We start from the raw sequence: 14,228 nt of genomic DNA, 5'->3' as shown, positions 1-14,228 counted from the left end.
ATATTTAATCTATATTTTAATAATATAATAATATAATATTTCGAATAAAGCTTTATATAAATGTATAAAATATTTATACAATATTTCAAAAAATAAATAGTAATAAATATTCTGTGCTGTTCTGGAGTTAGCTGGAGAAATGACTTATCGATTGCTCGGCAGGTCATCAGCCTCTTCAGGATATTGAGATAAGAGTGGGCAACAGCAGCGCTGAATTGCAGCGCAATCCTCTGTGCGCTTGGTTTCCTGGTACTATTGGTAAGTACTTTGAAAGAATTACAAACCGTTAGCAAAAGAATGTTCAGAATATTTCTGATGTTTATTATTGTATCTTTTCTTCACATACTAGAAAAATTTTATATTAAATATTGCAAAAATATAAAATTGATAAATTATTTTATGAATATAAAGACAATCTGCTATTTATTTTAAGTTACAGTCTATAATATATTTGAACTTTATTGACAAATTAAGTTCTAATTAATCCCTAAACAACGAAAGCAACTTAATTAAGACATATTGATAAATCAAATATATTGATAAATCAACTCGCAGAGGAGGGTATCACGAAGACCTTCATCTGTGCCAGAGCACTCGTGGGACAGTATGTTTTTTTACAACTAGTCGGTGTTGAGGGTAGCTTGAGCCTCTGCGAAGTGGAAGTTTTCGCTACTGACGGTAAGCTCAGAATTTTCATAAAGTTCAAATTCAAAAAGTTTTCTTCTAATAAATAGTATACGCTCATGCAATGAATTTTGCATTTATTAATTAAGGATATTAATAAATAATTAAGAATTAAAAAAGTCGAAAATCACCAGAAGCATACATTTATCAAAACGGTCGAGAAACGTTATTTATGAAAAATATTCAACAAATGTTCACAGAATTTTCAATAGATAGATGTGCGCATGCTAACACACCTGCCGACGCTGATTTAACTGCCTTCAATTCTACGTGTTACGAATTCATGGTGAAGAAAGGCGGTTCCTTCGAAGAAGCAAGAAATTACTGTAAAGGTCGTGGTGGTGATCTCGTTCACGGTTTCAAGGTTTTTACAATTCATTTTTTTAATTTATTTGCCTCTTTACAAGATTATTTTCTTGTATAGATTCTATTCTATATTAATAAATTTTATAATTCTTAAATATTTTAAATATTTATAAGAAATAAAGGCTCATAACAATCAAAGCAAGATCTTTAATGCTTAAATAATTTCATGTCAATTTGTCTATATATTAATATGTAATTAATAATGTATAACATATATACCTATATATGTACTCTATTTGTAGTTTGTGCGTCGAATTAATTTTTTCGGACTTAAAAACGCAGTTAAATTTTTGTAATAATACCACAATTAAATGTGATGCTCAATATATCTAAGGTATCTATTAAAAAAAATCTTAATATGCAGAAAATCTGTAAATATATTTATTTATTGCGGAAAATATTATCTTAGCCGGGAGTCGAATCTGGATCTCTATTTTCGTGCGTCCTAAGCCTTTTGGTGGTCTAAAGTTTTAGGATGCTCGCACAGACCACATTAAAATCTCTTTAATAGATGCATATAAAATCTCTTTAACAAAGCGTCAATTATGGCAGAGCATCATAATATTACTACAGTTATCTTACTTTAGCTGCATTTCTAACTCCGAAAAAAAATGAATTCGGCACTCAGTTCAAATACAATATATAATATATATGTATGTATGTATAATATGTACAAATTCATATGGGATGATGAAGCATTTAAAAATTTTGCTTCGACCGTTATAAGCCTTCATTTCCTATCAGTTTTCCTATTGTGTTTTCATATGTACGGTCCAATAAGATTCTTATTGTTTATAAGTATGTATATTAACAATATAAAACAATTTGCAAATAAGACAGTCTGTACAACAAGTCTATAAATCCTGCTATTAAAGAAAATAGAGTGCTACATATTTATGTTAAAAATAAACAAAGATCACTAATAGCAATTTTATATAGTATTATATATAGTCAAAAAAATTTATATCGCAGGGAATATCGTCTGTATTCATTCTGAATAACCTAGAAAAGCGGAAGGATAAGTTAAAGACCCAATTAGTCTGGATCGGGGCTCAGAAGGAACCACAGATTACGGCACGAACATGGCGATGGGTGGACGGTAAGTAGTTGAAATTTCGGCGAATTATTCCCATCGTCAACGATTATCCGTGGGAATCAGGCCGGGAGGGCGGAATTAGCTAACCTGGGATGAGATTCGATAACTCGATTGTCGATTCATTATCCGACAATTATTCGACAATTACAAAACAACTACACGACATCGTTATTTCGGGAGAGCAATTTCGTAAATTCGTATTCGAATTTCGCGTTCGATAAAACAACTGTCTCGTTCTGTATTGATGAGCCAATCGAGTATCATATAACCGTCATTTGAACAAATTGTATCGTAAGTAGAATTGAGTAGAATCATTATGAAATTATGCAATCGGAGCATTTTTGATAAATAATACGTGAAAATTTGTATAATCATTAAACATCGAATTTTTATGCAAATATTTTTTGCAGACATACACAAAATATGCAAATTTGTACAAATATGTAAATATGCACGATATGTGCAAATAAATATGCATCTTTATGCTTTCTTAATAAATTTCTATTTTGATATTACTTTCCAATCTGCTTTCCAAAAAAATATGAAATTGCAGATAAGAATCCAATGTCTAATAATCATATCCAATTCGACAGGAAATTACATCTTTTGTGTAGTACATGTCAATTAATAATTAATTATATATGTAAATTATATGTATATATTCTTATGTATCGTTATTAATATGATGCAAAAATGTACATAATTTATATAAATATAATTTATCATTATGCATTACAGATAACGATACAAAAATGCATATATGTATACAGAGCTATAAAGTGGGGCTATTCAATTTAAGCTTTCAAATAATATGAAAATTTGCAGAAAAATGTCTCACATACTCAATTAAATTACAAATATAATGTATTATTGAACTGTGTACTTATATTATTAATTATAAAATTATATTATTAATGTATAATTATTGAACACACATAAACGAAAAAATCTCTATCCTAATTTGCTGTTTCCTCACAAGATATAACACCAAAATAATAACAAAAGATCCAAATATCATATGTATACTGAATTAATATGTACTGATTTAATATCGAAATAAAATTAATCAACTGTATTATAGGCGAGATCGTGCAAAAGCCATCCTGGGGCAAAGACCAACCGAACAACTATAACGGAGAACAAAACTGCGTCGTACTCGATGGAGGTCGTGGATGGCTTTGGAATGACGTCGGCTGTAACCTCGATTACCTTCACTGGATCTGTCAGAGCAGTAAGTGATGTCGAAGAATTTTGTTTATGAACAAGAGAAAAATCCGGTTCGGGTATTCTCGCCAGAAAATTGGCCTTTTCGACTGCGAATTAAAAAAAAAAGAGAAAAACACGAGAATGTCTCATAAAAAAATACGCTTCGTCCATTCACAGGATCACCAACCTGCGGCAGTCCCGAAAAATCGGAAAATACCATAATTATAGGATCCAAGAGAACGATAGGCTCCACGATAGAGTATGTTTGCCCGGATGGATATATGCTAATTGGATCGAAAAATAGAATGTGCGAACCAAGTGGTTCTTGGAGCGGCGACGTACCCACGTGCAAATGTAAGTAACTCAATAGCGCTTCAAAGAAGTCCATCATATTCATTCGATTTCTTATCTGGCGCCGCTTTTATTACACGAAAATATACGTGTACTATATATTTATATTCTATTAATTAATTCTTTTAAACTTTCTTTTAAACTCTTGTTGATCACTATCTAAGGATTATAAACGTAATTAGCGTTGAATATAATTTAATCTTGGATCTATATTTTGTATAAATATCGCTTGATTTTACGATAATTTCATACAATTTCTCAAGATGTATTATTTAATAGTGTCAAATCTATATTATATTTTGTACAAATAATGTAAACTACGTACGTCACGCGTGACTTCAGTCATTTTTTGAATATTTTTGCAGTCGTCGATTGTGGCACGCTGCCGAACTTAGAAAACGGCGCTATCATGCTATTGGACAACAGAACCACGTACGGTGCTTTTGCGGATTATAAGTGTAAAGAAAATTTCACACTGAAGGGTGATATGAGAAGAAGATGTGGCGACGGCGGTATCTGGAGTGGTCACGAACCCCAATGCTTGTGTAAGTATATAATTTACACACATTATCTACTTTCGATATCCTCCGTATATAATTTTTCGAAAGGGATGTTAAATACATTTAACTATTAAAATATTTTTTTAAATATATTCAAGTACAAACATTTTTTAATAAGTTATTCATAAATATGTGCGTGATATTTTAGTAAATTTTATCATAAAAGAGAGGAAGAAAGAAAGAGAAATCCTACTTAATAATTATAAATATAAATAATTATAAATAGTATAATCAAATATTTGTCATTTATTTTTATCTGATGTCTAGATAATTGTTTAAAGTTTATGACAAAAAAGCACGTATCTATCGATAAAGGCGTATTCTGAATACGGATTTATATGTACAAAATCATGTAATTATAAGTTATAAATTATAATTAGAAGAAAATTTCATGTTAACGTGCTTAAATGAAATCGCATTTCTAATCATTACATAACTAATTACAGTCGATTGGTGTTCTGAACCACCGGAAGTGAATGGTAGCATCGTAACAACTAACGGAAAAAGAGCGGGTTCCACTGCTACTTACTCTTGTCAAAATGGATTTATTTTATTTGGAGATAATGTGAGTCCTAATCATTAATTTATAATTGTCATAATGTTATTGCGAAACTTTTTTTCTTAGGAAAAAATTGCTGAATGCGTACCGCGGTTGCCTAAATCGTATCTCAACAGTATTTTATATCATTACTTAATATAAGCAATTACTTTTTATGTTAAAATAAGCATTGCGATTCAATCAGAACTAGCTTGATCACAACGCTTGTGACATACTTGCGACGATGCAATGCGATTAAGTAATGTAGAACCAACTGTTTACATCTGCTGATGGAATGGTCCATCGCAAAATAGTTTGGATAGTCGTCAAAACGAGCATGAGTCAAAATTAATAAAATGCACATAATTTTAAACATTAAGAATAGAGATTAAAATCTTTGATATTAATGTTCGTATAATATTTCTTTTGTTTCTGTATACGAATTAATTAAACAACCAGCTTGGGTTGTAATCTCTTTGGTCTTTTTCGAAAAATTTTTTTTAATTTTTGAGTTTTTCATTATATATTTATTATATATTTATTTAATTTTTAAAAATTTAACAGGTTACATCTTGCCTTATGCGTGCTAATACTTCAAAAAAATCAGGTACATATAATGTTAATTTTTGATCAGTTTAACAAATAGATTAACATAACTAATAATAATGTAATTATGTGGCAGTTTTATTCTGAATTTATTTTCACTAAAATTCATTATAGAATATTTTACATTCACTGTATATGCAATTATTATAAAAATTAAATTGATTTTTATAAAAATAAATCTTTCAAGTTTTCTGAATCGTACTTCCAGAAGATAAGACTGATAATTGATAATAATAAATTCAATAATTGATATGAATACAAAATTTATTACGAAAATAATAAATTCAAGTCAGTTTTATGCTTTTATTGTTCTTATGCTTTTATTATTATTCTTTATCAATTATTAAATACTTGATCTTTTGTTTTAGATTAATAAAATTAAAAATTAGTTAATTATCATTAATATTAGTTAATGATTTTTTATCAATCTGATGTATTTTTAATTATTTTCATTCATAATAAAAATTTGATACTTTCAAAGAAAATACGATTTAGAAAACCTATAGATATGATTTTAATAATTGGTTGTCTAAATTGTCTTTTGCAACATATTACAAAAAGATAATTCATCATAAATTAAATTCTTGTTAATTAAACATGTATAAATATAGATGCCTGAAACATCAAGCTACAATTTCCAATGTTCACTTGCGCACAAATCAGCACCATGGAAAATATAAGAAAAAATTGCTTAAGTAGTACGCATTTGGCAATTCTTTTCTATGTATAATTTATATTAAATTAAATAAGTTATAAATAATGTAATATAATATCTAATATTTTGTTAATTTATAATTGCGATTCTTGGATTGATAATGAAGGTCCTCACGTGCAATGTCGGTGGCGAATGGTCTGGCAAAGCGCCGCAATGTCGATTTGTTGACTGCGGGGCTCCGGCCCAAATCGAGTTTGGAACCATTGTTCTAATTAACGGTACGACCACGGTAAGCAGCTTAGCTGTATACACATGTCAACAGGATTATTGGTTGGTAGGCGAAGGAAAGCAAGAGTGCACCAAAGAGGGCAAGTGGAGTCACGATACACCATCATGCGAGCGTAAGAATCATTTACTAAACATGTTACCTAAAAATTAATTTGCCGAAGAGACTGAGACTCCTTCCTATGCAAAAAATAATTTAACTATTTTCATAAAAATTAACGCTACGATCAATTTACAAACAGGAATAATTTTTTTTTCACACAGAGAACATATATGTTTGTCTTATTATTTATTTATAATTTTACGTAGCAATTAGCTTACTTAAACAAAAATGAATTTATTTTATAACGACAGAAATAATTTTACAAAAAGTACAATTTTAGTGAGAAAACAAAAAAACCTGTTGCCTTCGTTTATTTAGTTCAGCACAATTTTAAGAAGATAAATATCTTTTTGCAGTAATAACATGTGAAGAACCAGAAGTGCCCACCGGAGGATACGTAGTAGGATATGATTTAAACGTTCACAGTGTTATCGAATATCACTGCGACGTGGGCTATTTGCTTCACGGAGAAGCGAGACATTCGTGTGGCAAAGACGGCGAATGGACGGGAGAAGTTCCGATCTGCGAGTGTAAGTCATTTTTCTCATATCTCTTTTCCATCGAAACCGTTCGCAATATATAATATAATCTTGTTGAATTATGAAAGGAGTAACTTAAATCAAGTGTATATGTGTGCGTGTGCGTGTGTGTGTCTTTATTGTCGATAGCCTTCATCCTAAACGAGATCTCCTTCGGAGATAGCTTATTAGCATAAGCAAATAGGAGTATATTATAATTGAATCAGATTTCAAGCAATATTAGCTATTTCATTTCATTACTACACTTAGAAATTAAAAATTATTTAATATTTAACATTTTTTTTTAGATATATTATGTAATTCTGATAAATTAAAATTAGCGCTTTTATCAAAAATTAAAACAGAATATTTCAAATGTTAATAAAAGTCAATTTGAATTTTATACCTTGTAGAATAAGCAATATTTACCCCGAATACAGACTTTTTTAGTGACTTCTACATAGAATATATACTGATATTTAATATACAGGTTGTTTGGTAATTCTCTGAATAATGTTCGTAATGCTTCTGAGCGGACTAAACTGAGTCTTTATCATTACCAGACATCCTATATATTTCCTTGACAATTTAATTTGTGATAATACTTTTCTAAAATTATTGATTGAAATCATTATCGTATAGATATCAACTGTGGCAAGGTTCTTCCAATTTTAAATGGTGCAGTGGACTACGCGAACGATACGACTCATCTTGGCAGCGAAATCACGTATAGTTGTACAAGGAATTACAGACTGAATGGAATTTCGAGGAGATACTGCCTCGATAATGGTCAATGGAGTGACGCTACTCCGAAATGCGAAGGTAATTGCACTTACAATTAGACTAAACAGAGTAGAATTTGGAATTAAGCGATCGAGAAGAATCAATCATAAAAATTTGTATGTACATTTGTATGTACATTTGTATTATATTTTCTATCTTAGAAATTCGTTGCCCGGAGCCCGTATTGGCGGAACATGGAATTCTCTCGGTTACTGGAAATGATCGAATGTACGGAAGAACATTGATTCGCACGGGAACCGCGGAGAATTCGAACACGGGCGCGACTTCATACAAGATTGGGGCCCTGGCGAAGTATAGATGCGAAAGAGGATACAAAGTAGTTGGAGAACCTTTATCTACCTGCGAGGAGAATGGAAAGTGGAGTGGCGAAGTACCACAATGCGTCTGTAAGTATCTCTAAATATCCTATTCATCGAAAAGTCCATTTTAGCTGTTTATATGTTAAATTATATAGTTACAATAATGAATAAATGATAATTGTTGACGACTTATAGAAACTCGTTTTTATTCTTTATAATCAAATAACTGATTGTTTAAAACGGTAATATACTGTGAAATATTATAAATTATACAATATTTGTCACAATCTCGTAATCGAAGAATCAGTTCACGATATTTACATGCGAATAAATGTAAAATATCTAATACAAGCGTTCGTTTCGACAGATGTCGATTGTGGTAAACCCGAACACATTCAACATGGACGTTATACATTGACATCGAATGCAACGTATTATGGAGCAGCTGCACTTTATGAGTGCGATGGCAATTTTGAGTTAGATGGATTTGCTAGAAGATTATGTCTTGAAAATGGCACTTGGAGCAGTGATACCCCCGTTTGTAAAGGTCGGTCGAAGATACTTAATTCTCCAAAAGATTGTGAAAGATATTGTGAAAGATAAATAACGAAATCTTATTATGTTTTGATTTTAAATTAACTTTGATCTTATATTAATGATTTTATTTGAAAATATATTCGCTTAGCGGAATTAAGAGATGGCAATGAGTCGTTAAATTGTATAAAGTATTAATTACAATGTTACAGAAATACGGTGTAGAGATCCGGAGAAAATTGGTGTGCTATCAACGCAAGTGTCGACTCATAGTGTAGGTGGTGTAGCACATTATAGTTGTCCACGTGGGTTTTATATGGAGGGAAACGAAACTAGAATCTGTTTGCAAAGTGGATCTTGGAGTGGAACAACGCCTGCTTGTTTTTGTATGGAATGTCTCAATTAATTATTTTTATTTTCAATATATGTATATAAAGTTACAATGTGTACTGCCAGAAATAAATTACAACATCAAGAAGAAAATATCATTTTAATATGAAAATCTATAAATATGTTAGGGAGAACGATGTGAATAAATGATTAAGATTTTTTAAAAAAGATTTATTGCACAATTTGTTGAAAAATATTAAATTTTATGATACTCTAATAATCTTAATATTTTATACAATCTAATATTTTATAAATCAAAACTGAAAACTTGATGTTACTTTGCATTTGATATTACGAATTTCCTAAAACTTTTTATGTCATAATCAAATTATTTTTATAAATTCTGTCCCCCCATACTGGATCCATTATTTTGAATTTTCATTTTTAATCTCAGATTCGAATAAAGCATTATCAAATTACCCCATAGACCAAGTTTCATAAAAATCAAAGTAATTTACTAAATAAAAGGGGAGAAACAGAACTGTCCATCCACAAAGATTTAAAAGTTCATACTAAACATAAATTTCTGAAATTTTAATCGTTTATTTATATTGTTCCATGAATGATAATAGAATTTCGTTCTTAATCGAATATCTATTTTTTGGTGTTGCAATTTTAATTTCTGGCAGCGTATTTATTAAAATTTAATAAGAAATATTTAGTAAAAAATATTAATAATCTTCATCATAATCAAAATTCCCATTATATGAATATAATTTCGTTATATGAAAGAATAAAAAATATTTTGTGAATAAATTTTGAAGATATTAAATTTTATATCAATCATTATAAATAATTTTATATACATATAATAATAAATTAATAAATATATAACTAAGTATTATGATGAATCAGAAGAATTTAAAATTCATTCGCAATATCTTTTTAGCGATTGATTGTAAGCATCCAGGACCGATAGAAAACGGTAGAGTGATAGTAGTGAATGGATCGACGACTTACGGAGGAGCCGCGGAGTATCACTGCCTACCACAGTACGAAAGGAATGGCATATTTCTAAGAAAATGTTTGGACACAGGATATTGGAGCAGCGAGGAACCAAAATGCGAATGTAAATAAAAGATACCAATATCATATCTTTGAAATGTGTATCTAAATAATATCGCTTTTGAGATATGATATTTTTATACTATGATAAATCTTCAAATTTTATCGGCTAATTTCCAAAGTTTTTTAAAACTAAGTATTAAAAAAAATCTTTCATCAAAAACCTATTGGCAGATTACTCAAAATAAACTTATTAACGTTACGAATTGTTTATTTTACCCGTCGAAGAAATAAATACGATGAAAAATTTGAATCAGTTACATGATTGTTGTTTCGCAGTAGCCACGAATGAGATAGCAGAACCTCAAGGTGTAGGCACGAGCGTTGGTATCGGAGCTGGTGTCATTATCTTTATATTGATTATCCTCGGATTAATTTATCTTAGGCTGTGAGTACTGTTTCTCGAGATAATATGTACATTTTGTTCAAAACATTTACAAATTATATTCGTAGGCGAAAAGCTACGCCAGTCAAAAACACCGAAAATGTTCAAGCTGCGGAACGAAAAGAGGATCAAAACGCCGCTGTAATGTCTTACGCGACATTGAATGACGGCACGCATAATACCATGTACGAGAACGTCCCCGAGGATGGTCTCTATGATAATCCGTACAGTCTAGGTGGCAACGCATACAGGTAAATAACTGTGTAAAACAATTTAAAGAGACGCATCAATTCGATTCGTACACTGTAGAAAAGTATGTAAAATTACATGAAGAATAGGTGTAAAAAATAATATATGGAAATATATAAAATTATTTTTTTTTTAAATTAATACTTTTATTTCTAATTGTGTAATATTGTCCGGAAAGTTCGTGCTGCAAAAGATTTAAATTTAATAAATGAAATTAAAAATTTAAATCTTCTGCGTTTCAATTTTCCTTCAAAATCGGCACGACCCAATTCCGGACAATCCAATAAATAAATTTTTATGTTTGACAGAAAATTACACAATAATAATAATTTTATAATTTCTATGTAAATGTATAAATTTTTGTGATATCATATAACATAATGATAATATATAATAATATTTATATACATTTTTTTTATACATATCAAAAAATAACTTAAGAAAAATTTTATGAAATTCGTTAGCGAATTAAAATGTAAAGATTTCTATAAATTTAACTTTCATTGTAAATTTACTTTCGCCAATTGTTTAATTACTATAAAAAAAACAATATTATTTGTAAGTTATGACTTTACGCATTTATAAAGATATATTTTTAATAATGGATCCTAAAATTATCCATTATAATTGTTGTAATTTTACATGTAATTTTTTTACAGTATAAAATGCAATTATCCCATATTTGTTCGAATCTGTCACGTTAAATAACAACCTCATGAAATCAACTAATATTAATCCTTTGAGGATCGGAGCTTTCTAATAAAGTAACTTAATAAAAATCTTCCTTTCTAAAGAGAATTGAATTCGATTCTGATTTCAGAATTCTAAAATTTAAATTGCAAAAAAATAATCGGATTATGCAACTCGGTTTTAGAAGATTCTTAATATTTCTGAATGATTTGAATACAGCCTAAATATAGAATATAGAATAAAAATATCGAATTTTAAAAAGACAGTAATCTCTATGAAGAAGGCTCTGTCACAATGTTCAAAATCAGAGTTTGAAAGTCAGTTTGGAAATTAATATCTATTAACTATTTACATAACATTACATTGAAGAGCTTCAAAGCAAAATTGGAAACTTGATGTTACTTCGAAATTAAAAACTTTCTAAAATCGAGTATTATAGTCAAATTACTTTTTCGAAATTCCGTTCATATTAAAGCTACTTTTTTGAATTTTTGAATTTTTACCTCAATTCGAATAAAGTTTTCCTTCTTATCAAATTATCCTATAGGCCAAATTTTATAAAAATTAATGATGAATGGAATTTATGAAATAAAAGTGCGACTCCAAACGAACTCGGTAATATATTCGGTATATAACATAAAGAGATAATTACTTAAAGCTATCTTAAAATATATAGACAGTGAATGGAAAATTTATTAAGGTGTATAATTTATTAAGATGTATACACACAAAAAAACGGCTATGGTTGCCACGATTAAAAGTCGTCCGTCAATTTTTTACTTACAAAAACTGCAATACGATTGTGATAACATATATTAACGATTATAATTTTAAAGAAGAATTCATCTACTTTACGGTTATGACAACCAGATATATTGATAGGCGAAAATCATTACTTCCAGTTGTGGCAGCCGTAACATTTTTTTCTGTGCGCGAAATTTATTTTCTAATTATTAAATAAATAAAATAAAAGATAAATAAGATTGATATCGTGTTATAAATTGATATGTATTCGTAACAGATACGGCGGTCATTCAAGAAGAATGTATGGCAGATCCGGACATTATGAGGCCGAACCAGTTTCCAACAGAAACGGAATCACTATCAACGGAGTGTCTGTGCGATAGCTCGTAATTCTATCACCACGGCTTTATCTTTCTCGATGTCGAGAATCGCATGCAGAAAACTGCCGATCTTTGGCGCACTTCCGCCGTTCTCGAGACGTGTACAGAAAACACCGAAGAATTTATCATTATTTATATAACGCCTGCTAAAGGCGCAATAATTTATGTAAATAATTCATGAAAACGAGAGAAGGAGAAATGTGTGGAAAGAATTACACACCGACGAGATTTTTTTTCTCTGAGGATCAACTGTTTTGTATGATTCTGTATATACGGTGTATCAATCATTTAGGTTTATTATACGTAGGCTCTAAGTAACATGTTGTAGCGTAAGTTTACATTGTGCGAATAAAGAAATCAATGATCTTGTTATAAGTTCACACTTTGTCACACATTATCTCGCTTAATATCCTCTTCAAATTTAATTTTCTAAAATTTTTCTATTTTCTAACACTAATCTTTAAAAATTTGGATAAGAGTCACCAGAAAATCAAGCATATCTAACTAAATTTATCCGAATACACGATATCAATCAGTTTTAACTTGTTTATTTTAAGGAAACGAATGTATGCAATGCTATACATACATGTGTCCATATATTGTTAATAAATTCATGCATATATGTATTCAGATATGTACATAACATACTAATAAAATTAGCATACATCCGTTACCTTAATAAAAATGTTGGTTCATCACTCACCGACCCGATGCGCAACAGTGGAGTTACATCTGCAACGATGATTCTGTAACAAATAAATTAAAATCTAAATTAAAACAGAGTAAAGAAATAATCACTACTTAAAAAAATAATTGCTATATGAACGCATGCAGTTTGCTGAAAAATAATCATGAAAATAAAATTGTTGTCAGCATCAAACTTTGTACCCATTGCTTAATTAGATATAAAATAATTATATATTCTCTCAAACAATTATATGTATTCTTTAAAGAAGATCTTAGCAAAAATAAATTTGTATAAAATTTTAAAGTAATTTTTTTTTGTACAAAATTTCAAAGTAATTATTGGGTTGTCCGGAAAGTTCGTGCCGATGTTGAAGAAAAATTGAAACGCAGAAAATTTAAATTTTAATATACATTTATTAAATTATATATTATAGGTTAATCGGCATAAACTTTCCGGACCAATAGTAACGGAAATGTAGTAGTTTCCTTATAACTCTCGAAATAATAAAATAGTGAATGAAGACAAATAAGAGTATAACAATTGCAATTGTTGTAGCGTAATTAAATAATACTGCACTGAATAACAATATTATTTAATTACGCTACAATAATTGCGTTATAATCTTATTTGCTTTCATTCACTATTTCAAACTAATTATTAAGTAACTCTCCTTTTGTCTAATTTTAACAAGTTGAAAATTACTTAAAAATTTTATACAAATTTATTTTTGCTAAGATCATCTTTAGAGAATATAATTATTTCAGAGAATATGTATGATTATTTTATCTAAATTTTAAGTACCTTTTCTTTTATCTAATGTAGATAAAAAGAGAGTTACTTAAAAATCACTTAAAAATTTTATACAAATTTATTTTGCTAAGATTTTCTTTAGAGAATACATATATAATTATTTTAGAGAATATCTATAATTACTTTAGACAGTATATAATTATTTTATATAATATATAATTATAGAATATATAATTATTAAAATATATAATTATATATAATATATAATTATATATAATTATA

At 29.0% G+C, this 14,228-nt stretch overlaps 1 protein-coding gene across 2 annotated transcripts in view; it reads left to right on the top strand.

The window, feature by feature from the left end:
- LOC108686629 (sushi, von Willebrand factor type A, EGF and pentraxin domain-containing protein 1) overlaps positions 1–12,729 on the top strand; it is a 40,844-nt gene extending 28,115 nt beyond the window's left edge. For both annotated transcript variants that reach the window (XM_018192048.1, XM_018192047.1), the window contains exons 5-22: positions 163–258; positions 556–678; positions 885–1,048; positions 2,023–2,149; positions 3,228–3,377; positions 3,530–3,706; positions 4,069–4,248; positions 4,710–4,828; positions 6,229–6,463; positions 6,807–6,980; positions 7,611–7,790; positions 7,913–8,158; positions 8,439–8,618; positions 8,818–8,991; positions 9,885–10,064; positions 10,340–10,448; positions 10,514–10,696; positions 12,406–12,729. In XM_018192048.1, the coding sequence (XP_018047537.1) occupies positions 163–258; positions 556–678; positions 885–1,048; positions 2,023–2,149; positions 3,228–3,377; positions 3,530–3,706; positions 4,069–4,248; positions 4,710–4,828; positions 6,229–6,463; positions 6,807–6,980; positions 7,611–7,790; positions 7,913–8,158; positions 8,439–8,618; positions 8,818–8,991; positions 9,885–10,064; positions 10,340–10,448; positions 10,514–10,696; positions 12,406–12,511 (2,903 nt within the window). In that variant the 3' untranslated portion in view covers positions 12,512–12,729. The remainder of the gene's footprint in view (positions 1–162; positions 259–555; positions 679–884; positions 1,049–2,022; positions 2,150–3,227; positions 3,378–3,529; positions 3,707–4,068; positions 4,249–4,709; positions 4,829–6,228; positions 6,464–6,806; positions 6,981–7,610; positions 7,791–7,912; positions 8,159–8,438; positions 8,619–8,817; positions 8,992–9,884; positions 10,065–10,339; positions 10,449–10,513; positions 10,697–12,405) is intronic.
- The last annotated feature ends 1,499 nt before the right edge of the window (positions 12,730–14,228 follow it).

Source organism: Atta colombica, unplaced genomic scaffold (genome assembly GCF_001594045.1).
Source record: "Atta colombica isolate Treedump-2 unplaced genomic scaffold, Acol1.0 scaffold187, whole genome shotgun sequence".
Lineage (NCBI taxonomy): Eukaryota > Metazoa > Arthropoda > Insecta > Hymenoptera > Formicidae > Atta > Atta colombica.
The sequence above is the reverse complement of the archived record's forward strand: the minus strand, read 5'-3'. Positions and strand labels throughout refer to the sequence as shown.